Genomic DNA, 16,569 nt, shown 5'->3' on the forward strand with positions numbered 1-16,569 from the left:
AGCCATTCCATCTAAGATGAAGTGAGTTGGAATCTCTTCCTTCACATGCATCAGCAACAGGCTTTTTTCCTTCTTTTTCTGGCCTACAGATTGCAAATGTTTCTTTTGGGCGGGGAGCCTGCTGCTGCAATACATGCGTTGGTCACCTTAGTCAAAATGCTCAATGGTAGTTGGGCACCTAATTACCTTGGAGAATCTGGGCCTTTGCCATTACACTGATACCACAATGCCTGCTACATGAGCATTCATCTTGAAATAATTCAGAGATTGAATCTGGTGTAGACGGTAATAAAAGAACACGATATTCACTGACTGCTTGTAGGTTCTGGGTAAAATTTAAGGTATTGCTTTTGACCTATAAAACCCCAAACACCTGAACATTTGCCTGAGAGACTGTCTCTTCCTTTGTGCTATACTGATGTGGTCAGAAGAGGTGCGTGAGCTGGAGTCCCCTCAGTAGAAAAGAAGAATGGCAACAGATTATTCAATTAGCTTTGGAATTCATTCCCCATATTGGTCTGAAAAAGCCTGCACCTGATGCCATTCAGGGCATGCTGCAAGGCCTATCTCTTTACCCAGCATTTTGAGGAGGGAGAGGTATGATGAGGGCTGGTATTTATGGCTATGGCAGAGTACTGGCAGGGTATTTTTTTGGATATGATAGTTATCTCTGGTGGATTATTGCCAGATTGTGGGGGCCCTGATTTTCATTTTTTTTCATTACACTTTTAAAATACGCCAAAGTTCTTATTCTTTTAGTTATAAACCAAACAAAAATAAATAAATCAACTGAACTGTTAACCAAGTTCCACTGGAACTTAGATTTTTTTCGGGGGGGGTGGGCTCCAACTTTTGTGGTATCTGTGAAGCTGGCTGACAAGGTGCCAGCTCTTGCCAAGGCTTTAGGCCTCTGCTGAGTACTGACAAATTCATTGTTGGAAACCAGTCTGTTTCACCTGTGTGTTCATATGGTTAAGGTAGGTATCAGACTGTGTTTAGTGTTTCTTTAGTGATAATTTCTTTATCACATGCTATACGAAAATATTTAAGTTTTTGCTTTGTAACTGTACAAACTGTTTGCTTGGAAACCGTGAACCTAGTCAGGAAGGATTGTCTTCTGCCCATCAAAAAGGGCTATCAAAACTAAACGGGCCACTGTGGAACATCACAATACAAATATTTTGTTAATTGCCCCTTACATTCATGAAAAAGATATATGAAAAATGGCTCATCCCATTAGCTTGAATTCTGGAAGAAGGAAATAAAAATAGCTGACAAGAATATTTTTAATCTCTTTTGCTGTTTGGACTCTCACAGAGCTGGAGCTATGAAACAGAAGCAGAGATGCCCAGGGCCAACCTGGGTTAGCAGTAAAAGACATTCAAAGGTGACAGATTTCTACAATTCTGTCACCTTTGAAAACCATAGACTGTAGCTTGTTTGTGTATATATGTTTGCCTTGTAATAACTCTCTAATTTCTTTTCTTAGTTAATAAATCCTTTGTTTACTATAGGATTGGTTACAAGTGTTGTTTTTGATGTGAGAATTAAGGTACAAATTGACCTAAGGTAAGTGACTCGTCCTTTAGGACTGGGAGTAACCTGAATACTTTGTGATCTTTGGTGTATAGCAACCACCTACATTAAGTCCAGCTTGCCTGGGTGACAAGATAGACTGGAATGCCCAAGGGGACTGTCTGTGACTCCAAGGTAAGACTGTTATAGTGCTTTAGGAGTTCATACTTGTTACTGGGTTGGTGAAATGTAATTATAGAACATGCAACCAGCTTGGGGTCTCTGCCCTGCTTCTTGACAGTTTTCCCTGAGGTTGCCACTTATGATCGTGACACTCCTGACAGCATGACAGTGTCTATGATTAAGGCTGCGAGTTTGTCCATGACTTCTACAGTGGCTGGTGCACCTGGCTGGAGGGCTACCTGAGCAGCTCGAGCAGCCCCTGTGCCAGGCACACCGGCCACTGCAGGGGCAGTCTCGGGCCACCGCACCCCCGTCCCCCAGCTGCAGCAAGAGTTTTGGTGTAGGAAGGGGCACAGGGTTGGGCCATGGGATGAGGTGAGGCGGGCTCTGCATGGTGCTTACCTCGGGGGGCTCCCCAGAAGCGACAACATCCCCCTCACTCAGCTCCTAGGTGGAGGCATGGCCAAGAAGCTCTGTGCACTGCCTCTGCCTGCAGGCACTGTCTCTGCAGCTCTCACAGGTGGTGGTTCCCGGCCAGTGGGAGTTTCAGAGCTGGTGCTCATGGTGGAGGCAGAGTGCGGAGCCAGGTAGGAAGCCTGCTGGCTCTGCCAATCCCCTCCTGCCCCGAGCACCTGTGACACCCCTAGGCTGCCCCCTGCAAGATCTAGGGCTATATAGTAGAAGTCATGGATAGGTCACGAGCCATGAATTTTTGTCTACTGCCCGTGACCTGTCCATGACTTTTACTAAAAATATTCGTGACAAAAGGTAGCTTTATCTATGACAGGCAGATGAAACCCATTTACACCTCTGTAATCCCACACACAACAATGGGCTTTACACAGCAGTAACTGAGGCCCAATCTGGCCTGCAGAAACTGTATTTTAGGTGAAGCAGCTAACACGATCTGTAGTGAAAGTTGCCTGATATTTCCCATTATAAGACCCCATTCGTTATAGTTTATAACTTTACCGAATTAGGGATTAGGGAAAAATAAATTGTATTGCCTTTGTTAACAAATTTATTGTAAGATTTATTTTTTTTAAAAGATTTTTGGAACTGGGACTTGAAATTTGGCACTGGTGTCAAGAATGTGCCTTTTGCTGCTCCGGTGGAAAATATGCTTACATTTGGCCAAGTTGAAATTCTATTTCACATATGCTCAGTTCACATATGACCTGTTAAAGTTTGGCAGTTAAATTTTCTGAATATTCTGTCCATGCCCTCACAATTCCTGCATGCCGACCAGGCTGTGCATATGCCATGCCTGCAGAGCAGAGTCACTGAGCATGCTTCTTTAAAGGGTTGAACAGGATTTTCCCCACAATTGCTTTGCTGAGCTGCTTTTGTGTCAGATGTGACAGATATTGCAACCACTTGCAGTATTTGGGGACCATGTTGTATTTTATGTTTAAAGTATGAAAACCTCAAAAAGTCATTGTATTAAGATGGGTTAGGCAGTATGAGCTGTAGAAATACGCATAGCTCTTTGTATCAATACAGATGATGTGTACTTGTGTGTTTCTGGCTCACTGTGTGTGTGGGAAGGTTGTGCAGAATCTGGAATCACTAGGGAGTCATTTCTGCAAAATGCCAAGGGTGGCTATATAGATTTCCAGCCTTTGAATCTGCGAATAAGGGGAGGGACTGGTTGCATCTGTTTTCAGTAGGCTGGGGGACAAAGCAGGACTTTTGGTATAAAAGGCTGAGTTCAAACAGATTCAGGGTTTTCCTTTTGATTCAGCAAATGGATAGGACCTTCTGTCCAAGAAAACGCTCCAACTCTTGCTCAGCAGCTGGAACGGATGTTTGCCTATCAGACTCCCCATGTGGAAGATGGGTTAATTCTGGTATGTTTGTTACCAATAAGTAGAAACTTTTATTATCTTTCTATTATTTTCTCTGTTATGCCTCTGCGCCCAGAATGCTGTTTGTTTTGGAAAAGCTATGTGATAACCTGTAACTACTGGCACATACTGGTCATTGTCGTCACAGAGAAAGCACAGCCCAGGTGCTGGCCTTTAGGCTGACTGGTTTGCTGGAGATTTCATAATGTATGGCAAGGGGCTGTACCGCTTTAAAAAACCCGATCAGGAGGGAGATACACCTGGGTCGCTGGCCCATGAAAAGTGACAACTGGGAACCTGAAAGCTCAAGAGGGTGCCCTTGCAGGACCAGAGAGAGGGAATACAGGGGTTCAGCTACCCAGAAACTATGACCAGGCACCAAAACTGACAGCATGGAAACTGTCTCTCCTGTGTTCTCAGTTTTCCTCACGGGGAGGGAGGAAGTGGGGGCTGCAGGAGACAGAGTGTTTGGGGGACAGTAGCCAGACAGTGGGGGAGCAGTGTGAGACAAGAGTGAGGGAGGGTGGGAGCAGGTAAGGAGGGGGACAAGAGTGTGATGTTTAGATGCTGCTTGTAATTATTAGAACTGGGAGCACTGGCTGTTGGGAGTCTGAAAGGACAGGAAACAGGAAGGAGGGGGGGAAGGTGAGGAGGTGGAGTGAGAGCTACTGAGGGTACAGCAGCAGCTTGGTAAAGAGGTTTCCACTTTAAAAATAAAGTCCTGTTGAAGTTTGTTAGTACCTTGCCTGGTTGCTACAACATTTTGGCGAAGAGGATGGATCTTCCGCCTCTGAACCCACCTGCACCCTTTCTGCAAAGCCCAGGTGAGCCTCCAATTGTTTTTACTGCCTGTATCCATATGCTTGGGACTTATCTGCTTGCAATCACTGCTACAGAGATTTCTGAAGTAAGGAAGCATGCTCTGCTAATCCACTGCCTTGGAGCAGAAGGGCAGTATATATTTTACACTTTCCCCTTGCAGATGATAAATATGAGACTGCACTCACTGCATTAAAGAACTTTTTTGTACCAAAAGTGAATGTAGTAGCTAATCGCTAAAGATTTCACCAGCGTGAGCAGAAAACAGGGGAGACTATAATTTAGTATATTGCTTCCCTGAGGAGTCTGATTATAAGGTGTGACTTTGGGAATATCGCAGATGAGATGACTAGAGACCAGCTCATTGAGAAAACAACCATGCTTCGCATAAGAGAAAGCTTACTTCTAAAACCACAACTTACACTAGAAAAAGCAATAACCATTGCTATTCAGATTGAGTCAGCTACAGCTGAAGCCAAAATAATGAGCATGGATACAGGAGGCACAGTCTAGGCTGTGACTCCTTTGCAGAAAAGTTCACTATCGCTGCAGACAAATGATTACAAGAGGAAAACTAATGGAAAACCATCGAATCAGCAAATTCAAAATACAGTAAAAGCATGCTTTCGCTGTGGATCCCCACAACACAGGATGTCTGGCAAAAGTAGCTCAGTGGAATCATTGCAAAAAGATTGGGCATTTTGCTAAAGTATGTCGCAGCAGCCAGTTCAATCAACAGGTGCATGCAGTTACAATACCAGATGTTACTGTGCTGAGCATGGACAAAATCACTCCTGCACATATTCCAGAACAAATAAAGTGCACTGTAAACATTTCCGCCATACCCTCAGGCAAATCACACTCTATTCAGCTAATGTTGGACACTGACACAGCAGTATCTATACTACCTGATTCCATCTATTTGCATTACTTTAAAGATGTGCCACTTTACTTGGTGTGTTATTTGAAAAACCATATTCTAGTACATGGCTGCATGCCAGCAATAGTTGCTTTTGGTGATTGCTGTGTAACTGCAGAGTTCTATATTGCCCATAAAGGCACTCCTATCCTTGGCAGAGATTTATTGGCTGCTTTAAATCTCAGGGTAGTTAATGGATGAACTGATCTTCCTCAGCAAAGCACTCTTGCGATACACACACCAGTTGCAGCTGGGACCCAACACCAGGTTGAGGAGAAACTCAGCTGTGCTTATGGGTTTCTGCATAAAGTTAAAATGCGGAATAATGTGATACCTGTACGACAAAAGTTACATTGCTTACCATTTTCAGTTAGGGAAGCTGCTTCAGAGGAACTTGTTCAAAAGGACATTATTGCAGAGATTGACTCCTCGGAATGGGTTTCACCTATAGCAATGACACAGAAGAAGGATGGAGGCATTCGCCTTTGTGTGGACTTAAGGGAGCCAAATAAAGCTATTATGATTGACAGACATCCTCTTCATCACACAGAAGAAGTATTTGCAGAACTCCATGGAGCAAAGATGTTTTCTACTCTTGATTTGCAGAGCACATACTACCAGGTTATGTTGCATGAAGATAGCAGAGACCTCACAGCATTTATTACACATGAGGGACTATTTTGTTTTAAACGTGTTCCATACGGTCTTGCATCCGCCCCAAGTGCCTTCCAAAAAATGATGTCATTGATTCTGAAGAATCAACATGGAGTTCAGTGCTATCTGGATGATATTATCGTGTTTGGAAATACTTCTGAGGAGCACGACAATAACCTGCAGTCTGTACTAAACTGCATCAGCAAAGCAGGCCTCAAGCTCAATAGATCCAAATGCAAATTTAGACAAATTGAACTCTCCTTTCTGGGGCATACAATTTCACAGGCTAGACTAAAACCTGATCCAGATCATATCCTGGCCATTTCAAACGCTCCTCCTCCAACAGATTTGCAAACTTTATGTTCCTTCCTGGGTCATACCTCCTGGTATGCAAAATTCATTCCTAATGATGCTTCTGTCATTGAACCGTTTTGAGAATTACTACAGAGAAGTTTAACCTTAGTGTGGACAACTGATGCACAAGCTAGTTTCGAAACGGTGAGAGACTTGATTGTACATAGTCCAGTACTTGCACTATTCACTCCTGCTTTGCCCACAGTTGTAACTACTGATGCTTCTCATTATGGACTTGGGGCTGTCCTCACATAACTTCATGAGGACAACACTGAGAGGACTGTTGCATTTGCTTCAAAGACACTAAGTAATGCTGAGGGAAAATATTCTACAGTCAAAAACGAAGCACTTGCTTGTGTCCGGGCTACTGAAAAATGGAGAACTTGCCTGTGGGGGCCGCATGTTCAAGTTGCACACAGACCGCAGCCCTTTGATGACGTTGCTCACCATGAAAGGACTGCGAAGAGGAGGATATCGTATTGCTAGATGGTCTGCAAGACTACTCTCTTTCAATTATGAACTGGAATATAAGCCTGGAAACCAAAATGTGGTAGTTGATTGCCTTTCTCGCCTGCCTTTGCCTTCATCAGATGGTCCACCAGAGGATGAGGATGTAATAGTTGCATTTATTACAAGCACTCTTACTGCAGTTACAAAAGAACAATTTCAAGCTGCTTGTTCAGCATGTCCAATTCAACAAAAACTATAGGAATTTCTGACAAAGAGATGGCCCAGTCACCCTAAAAACCTTGACCCAGTTTTGCTGCCTTATTTTAGAGTTCGGGATGAACTTTCTTTGCTTGATGGCTGTGTGCTACTAGGTACACACTGGCTACTTGTGCCAGAATAAATATAGTCAAAACTCATACACCTGGCACATGATACTCATCAAGGAACTGTCAGAACCAAACAATGACTATGGGATCTGTATTGGTGGCCAGGGATGGACTCTCAAACCGAAGCGCTCATAAAATGCTGTGTCACTTGCCAAATGCATGATAAGACAGCAGTGACATGTACCCCTCCATTACAGCCTGTTCCTCTTCCTGAATCTGCATGGGAAAAAGTGACTATTGACACTGTAGGACCCTTTGATATTGCTCCAAGTGACTGCCGTTATGCCATCACTTTAATAGACTATTTCAGTAAATGGCCTGAGGTAGCGTTTACATCGCAAATCTCTTCTGCTACAGTAATTAAGTTCCTCTCTTCAGTTTTTAGCAGGGAAGGTAACCCCAAAGAACTGGTTTCAGATAATGGTAGTCAATTTACTTCCCTGGAGTTTGAAACTTTTCTAGCAGAGAGGAACATTTTACACAGAAGGTCATCCCTATATTACCCTCAAGCCAATGGGGACAACGAACGATTTTAACAGAAGTTTGAAAAAGAGTTTGCAAATGGCTAAATTGGAAGGGCGATTGTGGATAACCTTCACTACTGATTTCTTGCAAGCATACCCGGCTACACAACATGCCACAACGCAAAGATCACCCACAGAGTTACTGCACGGGAAACAGATGAATACTAAACTGAACATTGCTGGATTGTTAAAGGAACGACCTGAGGCCCCAACTGAGCATGATGTGAGAAAAACAGTTGAACAGAACCAAGCAAGTATAAGGCTTTCACAGACAAGCGGAGGGGTGCTAAGGAACCAAAGTTTGAGTGCGGTTCCTTCGTTAGAATACGAAAAACTGGAATTTTACGCAAAGGGGACCATAAATTCACAGCTCCTCTTAAAATCATAGAGAAAAATGGACCTTACACCTGTTGACTTTCTGACTGGCGGGTATGGAATGCTTATCTTGCACCTTCCTATGCACCAATAGGAGATTATGCCAACACCCAGTCTGCATTGGATGACTTCACATAGTATCAACACAAGAAGACATTGCACTGGAAGCGGGGCTTGAGAGATGGCCTGTCAGACCCAGATGACCACCTGTCTGGACTAGAGACTATGTTATGTAGTATCTACAGTGTTTTCAGTGTAATATTTCTGCCAACCGTATAGTGTCTTGTTTCATATTTGCTCCTGTGGTTAGAATAACAATGTTTATTTTAATTGGGAGAGTTTCTTAAGAGAGGAGGGAATATGGTGTTTAGATGCTGCTTATAATTATTAGAACTGGGAGCACTGGCTGTTGGGAGTCTGCAAGGACAGGAAACAGGAAGGAGGGGAAGTTGAGGAGGCGGAGTGAGAGCTACCGAGGGTGCAGCAGCAGCTTGGTAAAGAGGTTTCCACTTTAAAAATAAAGTCCTGTTGAAGTTTGTTAGTAGCAGTTTGCCTGGTTGCTACACAAAAGAGCTGGGAGGCAAGTTGAATAGGAGTACAGTAACAGTTGTATAGGAGTACAGTAATGTTGTCCTGGTTAACACTGTTTCATTGTTACATCACTGATCTATTAGAGATTATACTCATTTAAAGTTGCGCAATGTTTGCTTATAACGTTGTTTGGCCATGGGGGCTGGGAACCAATGTGTGGCGGCAGCCCTCCTATCAGCTCCCCTCCACCCCTCCAGCACCTCCCGCCCACTGGCAGCCCCATGGATCAGCAACTCTCTGCTCCCTCCCTGTGCCTCCCGCCTGCAGCAATTAGCTGTTTCGTGGCATTCAGGAGACTGGGGTGGGGAGTGGGGAGCAGCGAGGATGCAGCTTGCTTGGGGGTAGTGGGTGGAGTGGGGCAGAGCTGAGGGTTTGAGCACCCCTGCCCCCAGCACTTTGGAAAGAACAGCAAGAGGAGCAGCCAGACGATCCACCCTCCTTCACCCTCTGACTCCACCACCTCAACCAAGCTTCACAATCATCATTGCTGAGTATAGCATTGTTTGTTTGTTTAAAATTGTTTAAAACGTATATTGTATGTGTATATGTATATAGTTTTTTGTCTGGTGAAAAAAAATCCCTGGAACCTAACCCCCCTCCCCCATTTACATTAATTCTTATGGGAAAATTGGATTAGCTTAAAGTTGCATTTTTCAAGAATATAACTACAATGTTAAACAAGGAGTTACTGTACAGGAAAGGGAGGAATCTGGGAAATAATTAAGGATGGAGAACTGGAGCAGAGGAAGAGAAGCTGGGGCAGGGGCAGAGAGAAGCAGATGTGGGTGGACGGAGGGAGGACAAGAGGTAAAGAAGGTAGACACAAGCGTATGGTAAACGGGAGCAGAAATGTCTCTAATAACCTAAGTACACTACCTTCCAGAACCTAGAACTCAGACCAGGAATTCTCAGGCTCTGCACTCTTCTGCTCCCAGCAAATAGATCTGAAACTATCTGGCACAGTGAGTGTCTAAAGTCCCTCCAGTGCCTGATCTACATATTATTACTCCTGGGGGGAATTCTGAGCCACTGCGTATGCACATAATTTATGTCCCCCACAGGTTTCTTTGCTTCCCCAGAGAAAAATGATTTTCTGATGGGGAAGCAAAGGGAAGCCACAAGAGCGGTCATGTACCCATCCCCAGTAGTATATTTTGGGTGCCCAGGGCAGCCAGCAGAGAGCTAAATCACTGTGGCGCAGGAAGCGGGACTGGGGAAGACCCAGCTGGTGGCTCCTACCCTGCACTGGGTTCAGTTGCTAGTCCAGGCTGGGCTGGAGAGGATGTGACTTCCTCTTCCCCTGCACATCATCTGGGGCTGGGTCAGAACCACCCCCAGCTTTCTCCCCCAGCTGCCGGAAGCTCTACAAAATAACCCCCCACCCCATGAATCCTGCACCCATCACTCAGCTGAAGGGAGAGGGATCCCTGTACAGGGAGCAGCTCCCCCATCTGTCCATCCCCCATGCATCTAGTCCCCTTCAAACCCAGACCTTCCTGCCGAGCCTCACCCCCCGCACACTCAGAACATCCCTCCCCCCAATGAGCCTCACTCCCCCTGTACCTGGACCACCCCGATGAGCCACCCACACCCAGATCTCCACACCACCGAGCCCCAACCAGCTGCACCTGGATCCCCACCCCACTGAGACCCACTCCCCGAGCATCTAGACCCTCCACTGATCTCCCCACACCCAGACCCCCCCGCTGAGCCCCAACCATCTTCACCTGGATCCCACTGCAGAGTCCCATTACTGTTGCATTCAGAACCCCCCAACAAGCCCCTGTGCATCTACATCCCCCCCCTGCAACTGGACACCCCACTGAGCCACATGCACCCAGATTGCCCCACACAGAACCCTCTCAACCCACACCTGGATCCCTCCCCCACACTTGCATCCTGCCTGCCCACACCTGGTGCACCTGGCAAGGAGGGGCAAAGCCCAGCAGTGTTTCTGGGGCAGGCTCGGTCATTGTGCTGTGTCAGGGTTGGGTGCAGCCTCACCCTTGAGTCCGTGTCCCGGGGGGGGGGAACTGCACAGTGATCTCCCACCTCTGTGCAGCCAGTGGCCTGTGCCCCCCAGTGCCATGCTGGAGCCTCCATATTTACTTGACAAATAAAATTTGCAGAATTTTAAAATATTGTGGGGAGAATTTTAATTTTTTTTGTGCAGAATGCCCTCAGGAGTAACATATGCAGCCTATTACTGGTATCAGTTAATCTAGTAACAGAGTGCAAATGGCAGAGGTTTGTGCTGTGTATTTAAAAGTTCAGAACCTGACTGGCCACTAGCTTAGGTAATCAGCAGGGTCTGAAATATGTGAACATGTAATTATTACTGTGTTAATGCATATGCACAGTCAGCCATATTTTTGATATTTCTTAGTTTTGAGCACTTGACTTTGCAATTTTACTGTTATCTGCATGTAGTTTTTGGATGTAGCTTTTACTAATAACGATGTGTGAGAAGGAAAGAAGTCAGCTTAGATCTCTGATCATAAGTTAAGACTGCAGGATTGGCAAGTTTTTACATGTAAACTAAGAACATTTGTTATGGAAATCATTGATAAACAACACATAATGGAACCACACAATGCCATTTTGCAGTGTCACTTTTTAGAGCCCATGTACTTTAAAACACACTAAAGCTATATGGATTGTGTCTTGTAACCCATTCTTAGACTAACATAGTGTAAACAAACCTATTTGTCTATCTGAGGACTTGCTTACAATCATTTTGTTATTTGTGTGTGACATGACTGTCAACATATACTTCCATTGAGAACTTAACTCAAAATTATTTTCTTAAAACTACAGACAGCCTGATGGGATTGTTACACATGAAAATTAATTGTGGTCCTTGAGTTTCTAGCAATTAGGTGCAGTATACAAGTTATTCAACTGAGTAAATATTGGACACCTGCAGTGGCGAATACAATTCATAACTACTAACCACAATTTTTGCAAATACTTCCCCTTATTTCACCCTGAAGTGATAGTTAATATTTAAAGGAGTCTGTACCCTTCAGTTAGAGAAGTATTAACTTTGTTCTAATCTATTCACTACCAGGATCTGATATCATCAATAAGTGTCACCTCCAGTTCCTCCAAGGACATATACTCAATGTGTGCCTCTCTGCCTCTGAGAACAATTTACGTGTACAGACTAGCTACATTATGCTCTAAGGAATCAATGGACCAACTGAAACAATGGTTATCAAAGGTGGCACAAGAGGTTCTGTTCTGTGGAGCTGCTTCTGTCACTCTGATTTCAGTATTAGAAAGTCCTGGTTATTATTTCTTCATCTCACTTACTCTTCTACTGTGACAGATGCAAGTAGATATGGAATACAGCTAGAGGAGCATAATGCTTTATTCTCTTTTTCCATGTTTATCCCCATCTGTTTTTACCGTGATCATTAATTATTTCCATTTTCACTCCTTACTGCTAAGTTCCTTTGTTCTTTCTCCTTACCTCTGCTCTGTCTTTTCAATTACTATTTTAAGGTGCACTTATCTATGAAGTCAGAAAATAAAAGAACAAACCCAAATATTTCACTAGCAGTCCCATCAGTTTGGGTTATAACTACGCTTAATTTCCCAGTTGTATATAAGGCTTTATTCAAGCATAAGCTTTCATGAGCTACAGCTCACTTCATCGAATACACCGATGAAATGAGCTGTAGCTCACGAAAGCTTATGCTCAAATAAATTTGTTAGTCTCTAAGGTGCCACAAGTACTCCTTTTCTTTTTGCGGATACAGACTAACACGGCTGCTACTCTGAAACATATAAGGCTTTGTATCAATTCTTAGGAGGATTTGGAGGGGTGTTGTACACATGGGGACTTAGGGCCAAATCATGGATTCCTGTAGAAGGCCTAAAGAACGAAGTTTTGAGCAGAGGAACTTCCAAGGGCAAACGGAATCTTCCCCCACTGTATGAATCACAAGTGCAGCAGCTATTAGAACAATGCCCTTGAAAAAGTTGCTGCACAGTGCTGCTCTTTCGCCTGCAGGGAGCGTAACGTCTCTCTGAGGGGCCTGTTCTATTTCCTGAAGTGGAATGGGGGACGCTCCACAGCTTTTTGGGTGCTGTGCACCTATCCCAGGAGAGGCAGCAGACTCTGCTGTCAATTGTAGAAGAATGTGAATGTTAAAGGGAGGAGATGTAAATATACTTTTGAGCATTAATTCCATCAATGGCCTGAATCATCCTCTCATTCAATTCCTCTTCAAATCTTTTCTTCTGTGATTTTGTTCTGTAATGAAAAAAGATGAGATATTATCATTGGATCTTGATTGGAAAACTGGACTATAGTCACCAAAATGAAATTCAACAAACACAAATGAAAGGTGCTACAGTTAGGGAAGTAAACCAAATGTACAAATACAAAATGGGAGAAAACGGGCTTGACAGCAGCACTGCTGAGAAGGATCTGGGAGTTGTGAAGGATCACAACCTCAACATGAGTCAGCAATGTGATGCTTTTGCAAAAAAAGGCTGCATTAACGGAGGCACCGCATGCAAGTCACAGGAGGTGATAGTACCACTCTACTCAGTGCTGGTTAGGCCTGAGCTGGAGTACTGCATCCAATTTTGGTCATCAATTTTTTAGAAAGGATGTAGAGAAACTGGAAAGAATGCAGAGGTGAGTGACAAAGATGATCAAAGGGATGGAATGCAAGCCGGATGAGCAAAGGCTGAAGGAACAGGGTATGTTTAGTTTGGAAAAGAGGAGATTAAGAAGGGATATGATAGTTGTCTTCAGCTACTTGAAAGGCTACTATAAAAAAGATGGAGAAAAGTTGTTCTCTTTTGCCACAGAGGGCAGGACAAGAGACATTGGGTTCAAACTACAGCATAGCAGATTTAGATTAAATCTCAGGAAAACTTCCTGTCAGAAGAGTAGGACAATGGAATAGACTGTCTCCAGAGGCTATGGAAGTTTCTTCACTGGAGGTTTTTAAAAGGAGGCTGGATAGCCACACGTCTTGGATGGTTTAGACACAACAAATCTTGTGTTTTGGCAGGGGTTTGGACTTGATGACCCTTGCAGTCCCTTCTAACCCTGTGATTCTATGACAATCCATCCCCCAAAGAACATACAATCTAAAAACAAAACATAAGGTGGTGCTTTAAAAACAAAACAAAATACACTTGTAGAAAATCAGAGTTGAGGAAATTTCTGTTAAAGGAAAGTACTCACTTCAGTAACGTAATGAATTTATAAAAAAGAATTTCATATTCTCAGCTCCTTAAAAATATCCATGTTTGCTGCAGCTGTTTTTGGTAATATTTGTCTACGTTGTGTGACTAGGTAAGAACATGCCATTCACATTCATAGGAACACTTTGTATGGTCTGATTAGAGGATCTAGAACTTTCCAGTAGCAGGTTTGGAAATAATTATCAAAATTTTATTTTCAAATATATTTCAGGTTTCTCTTTATATAGTCTGTAAAACTACTATAATGAACAAAAAGGTTCATTTTTATTTTAAGTTAGCTGGGCATGGAATGGAATAATGTCTGCATGCATAGGACTCTCTTCTGTTACACCAGGCTTCACTTGTTCACTTCAAAAGTTGTGCTCTCCTAAAACCTGGAGCACCTCAAATATCTCCAGGTTTTCTTTCCACCCTTTCAAGATTAGTATCCAAAATTTAAGATATAGGTAGTACCTTAGATTTGAACTACCTGAACTCCTAGGGTTTATAACTCACAGATAACTCACAGATTTGAATTTTGGCAAGGTTAATTCAAGCACTTCCTCCTTCTGTGCCATGACTTTTGGATTAGTTCTTAATAACTGAGGATCTAAAGGATGGTTCAATTGATAAGATAGCGTAGGTTTGCAGAGCAGTTTCTATAGAACCCTATTACTTTTCCACTGAACATAACTGATTTCAAAACTATTGACATGTATCACTGATTTCATGACTATTAGGTATGTGTCAAGTGTCTATGACCTATTTCTTACAAGGAGTCCAGGATAACAACAGATACTTGTCCAATCTTATCTAACCCTATCTAGCAAACATCTAAGAAGATGGGATTTCAAAAGAGCTGAGCGCTCACCTAACTGTTCCCTTTGACCTCACTGGGAGTGGTTGGGTGATCAGCTCCTTTGAAAATCACTACTTATTCAAGTGCCTTAATATAGGAGCCTGATTTTAGGTTCCTATTTGTGAAAATCTTGGCCATAAGCTATATTATATTTTCAGGCCAATACAATCCTAGTTTTTTGAACCTTTGGAGTCTATTTTAAAGTACAATTAAAGAATAAGAAAACAAATGCATTTCCAGCATTTGAAAGAATTTCATTCTTTGAAAATACTACAGTAAAATGGTTCACTCTTTCACTACAGTGCTGACATACACGATTTTCACATTCTGTGCAAACTGAAACATAACTAATCCCCTTTAGCCTTAAAGCCAGGATGTGTTTGTCAGGTCTTGTAGGATCAGCCAAAGGTTGGTATTCCTATGGGATCCAGAACTGTTTCTGAATGGGAACACCTGCCTTCCTGTCATCCTTTGGATAGTGTCAGGTATTTACAGGGCATGGACATGGGAAGAGAATAAAGAGAGACCACAGACAGGATGAATTACCACCTTTGGAAAGGGAATGAAAATTTTAGTTTTGAATGGAATGGTTCTTTTAAACCAATTGATGGTACTTGTGATATCACTTATAGCAATGAAGAAAATATGTTATTTACAGTTTAGCTTTCTCAGGCTCTTAAAAAGATGATACCCAACTCTAATTTTCTTGCAATACCATGCTAATTTTATTTTCAAAGAACAGCCATACTCTTTTCTTGTTTTGGAAGTTTCCAAAACAACTTTGGGGATTTTTAAAGAACTTTTTCAGTTCACATACATCCATTTCTTCTCATTCTTTCCTAGTAACGGAAAGTTCAGCCATGAAAAATGACAAGTTGAACTTTATCATGTGAATTTATAAACATTTGTCTGGTAGTAACCCAGAATATGGCACAAAACAGCACCTGAACCACAATAATATTTTCTGAAGCTACTTTATGAAGTAAGTAACACTCAAAATAACAATTGAAAAAACCCTTACCAGCAGCCCCACTAGATTTAACTGGTTATCAAATATCCAGGACAATGAGGCAGCTTCACTTTCAGATGATCCACACTGTACTGTAATGCAACTTTCTATGGGGTTAATGCTGCTTGTTGGCAGATATGCATCCATAATTAATAAGCATCATTTTAAAATATCTCCATTTTTACATCCAATCTCTTTGTTGGAAGGACTTGCTCTAAAAATCATATTTTGGAAAAAAAATGGTTCTTAATGATGAAAGTGTTGTATCTATTGTACTTTATGTGAATACATTTATACATACCTTTCTCTGCAGCGCTGGAAATGATACTGACCCATTGGCACATCCTAAAAAATAAAAAAAAAAGAAGGAAAAAACCCCTGTATCAAATGTAGAACATTCTGAAAATATTCCTCATGTTGAAAATATTTGTTAGACTATAGCGATGCAAAATTTGTCAAGAAGAAAACTCTGCAAATACATTAGTGCTTATCTGTTACCAGATCAATACATGAAGTTTTCAAACAGGTGTTAATAAGTACCAGCTTTTTCACATAATAAGTTTTAATGAAGAAGAAAAAGGGAATGATTTGGAAAATATGATTAGGCAAGAAGCTTCAAGGTAAATATTAAATTATTAATATGATTTGGTTGGATCCAAAAAGCTTTTTCCCTATAAGTTTTACTACTTCAGTACCTAATCATGATCCCACTGAAATCAATGCCAAAATTCCCATTGCTTCCAAATGGGAGCTAGGGTTAGTCAGTGCCTTTGAAAATTAAGTAACATCTAATTAAGTGCACAAATATGCATTATGACCACTATTTTTAAATGATGATGATTACTGACAGCAACCATTATTTTGTGACTAAATAAC

General features: G+C 42.4%; 1 protein-coding gene across 4 annotated transcripts in view; it reads right to left on the reverse strand.

Moving 5' to 3' along the window:
* The window catches only part of ADCY2 (adenylate cyclase 2), a 436,571-nt gene that overhangs the window by 105,941 nt on the left and 314,061 nt on the right, over positions 1–16,569 (reverse strand). For all 4 annotated transcript variants that reach the window (XM_048839544.2, XM_075125464.1, XM_075125465.1 and 1 more), the window contains 2 exons: positions 15,995–16,038; positions 12,798–12,878 (listed from right to left, as the gene is read on the reverse strand). In XM_048839544.2, the coding sequence (XP_048695501.1) occupies positions 12,798–12,878; positions 15,995–16,038 (125 nt within the window). The remainder of the gene's footprint in view (positions 1–12,797; positions 12,879–15,994; positions 16,039–16,569) is intronic.

This window comes from Caretta caretta, chromosome 2, assembly GCF_965140235.1.
Source record: "Caretta caretta isolate rCarCar2 chromosome 2, rCarCar1.hap1, whole genome shotgun sequence".
NCBI lineage: Eukaryota > Metazoa > Chordata > Testudines > Cheloniidae > Caretta > Caretta caretta.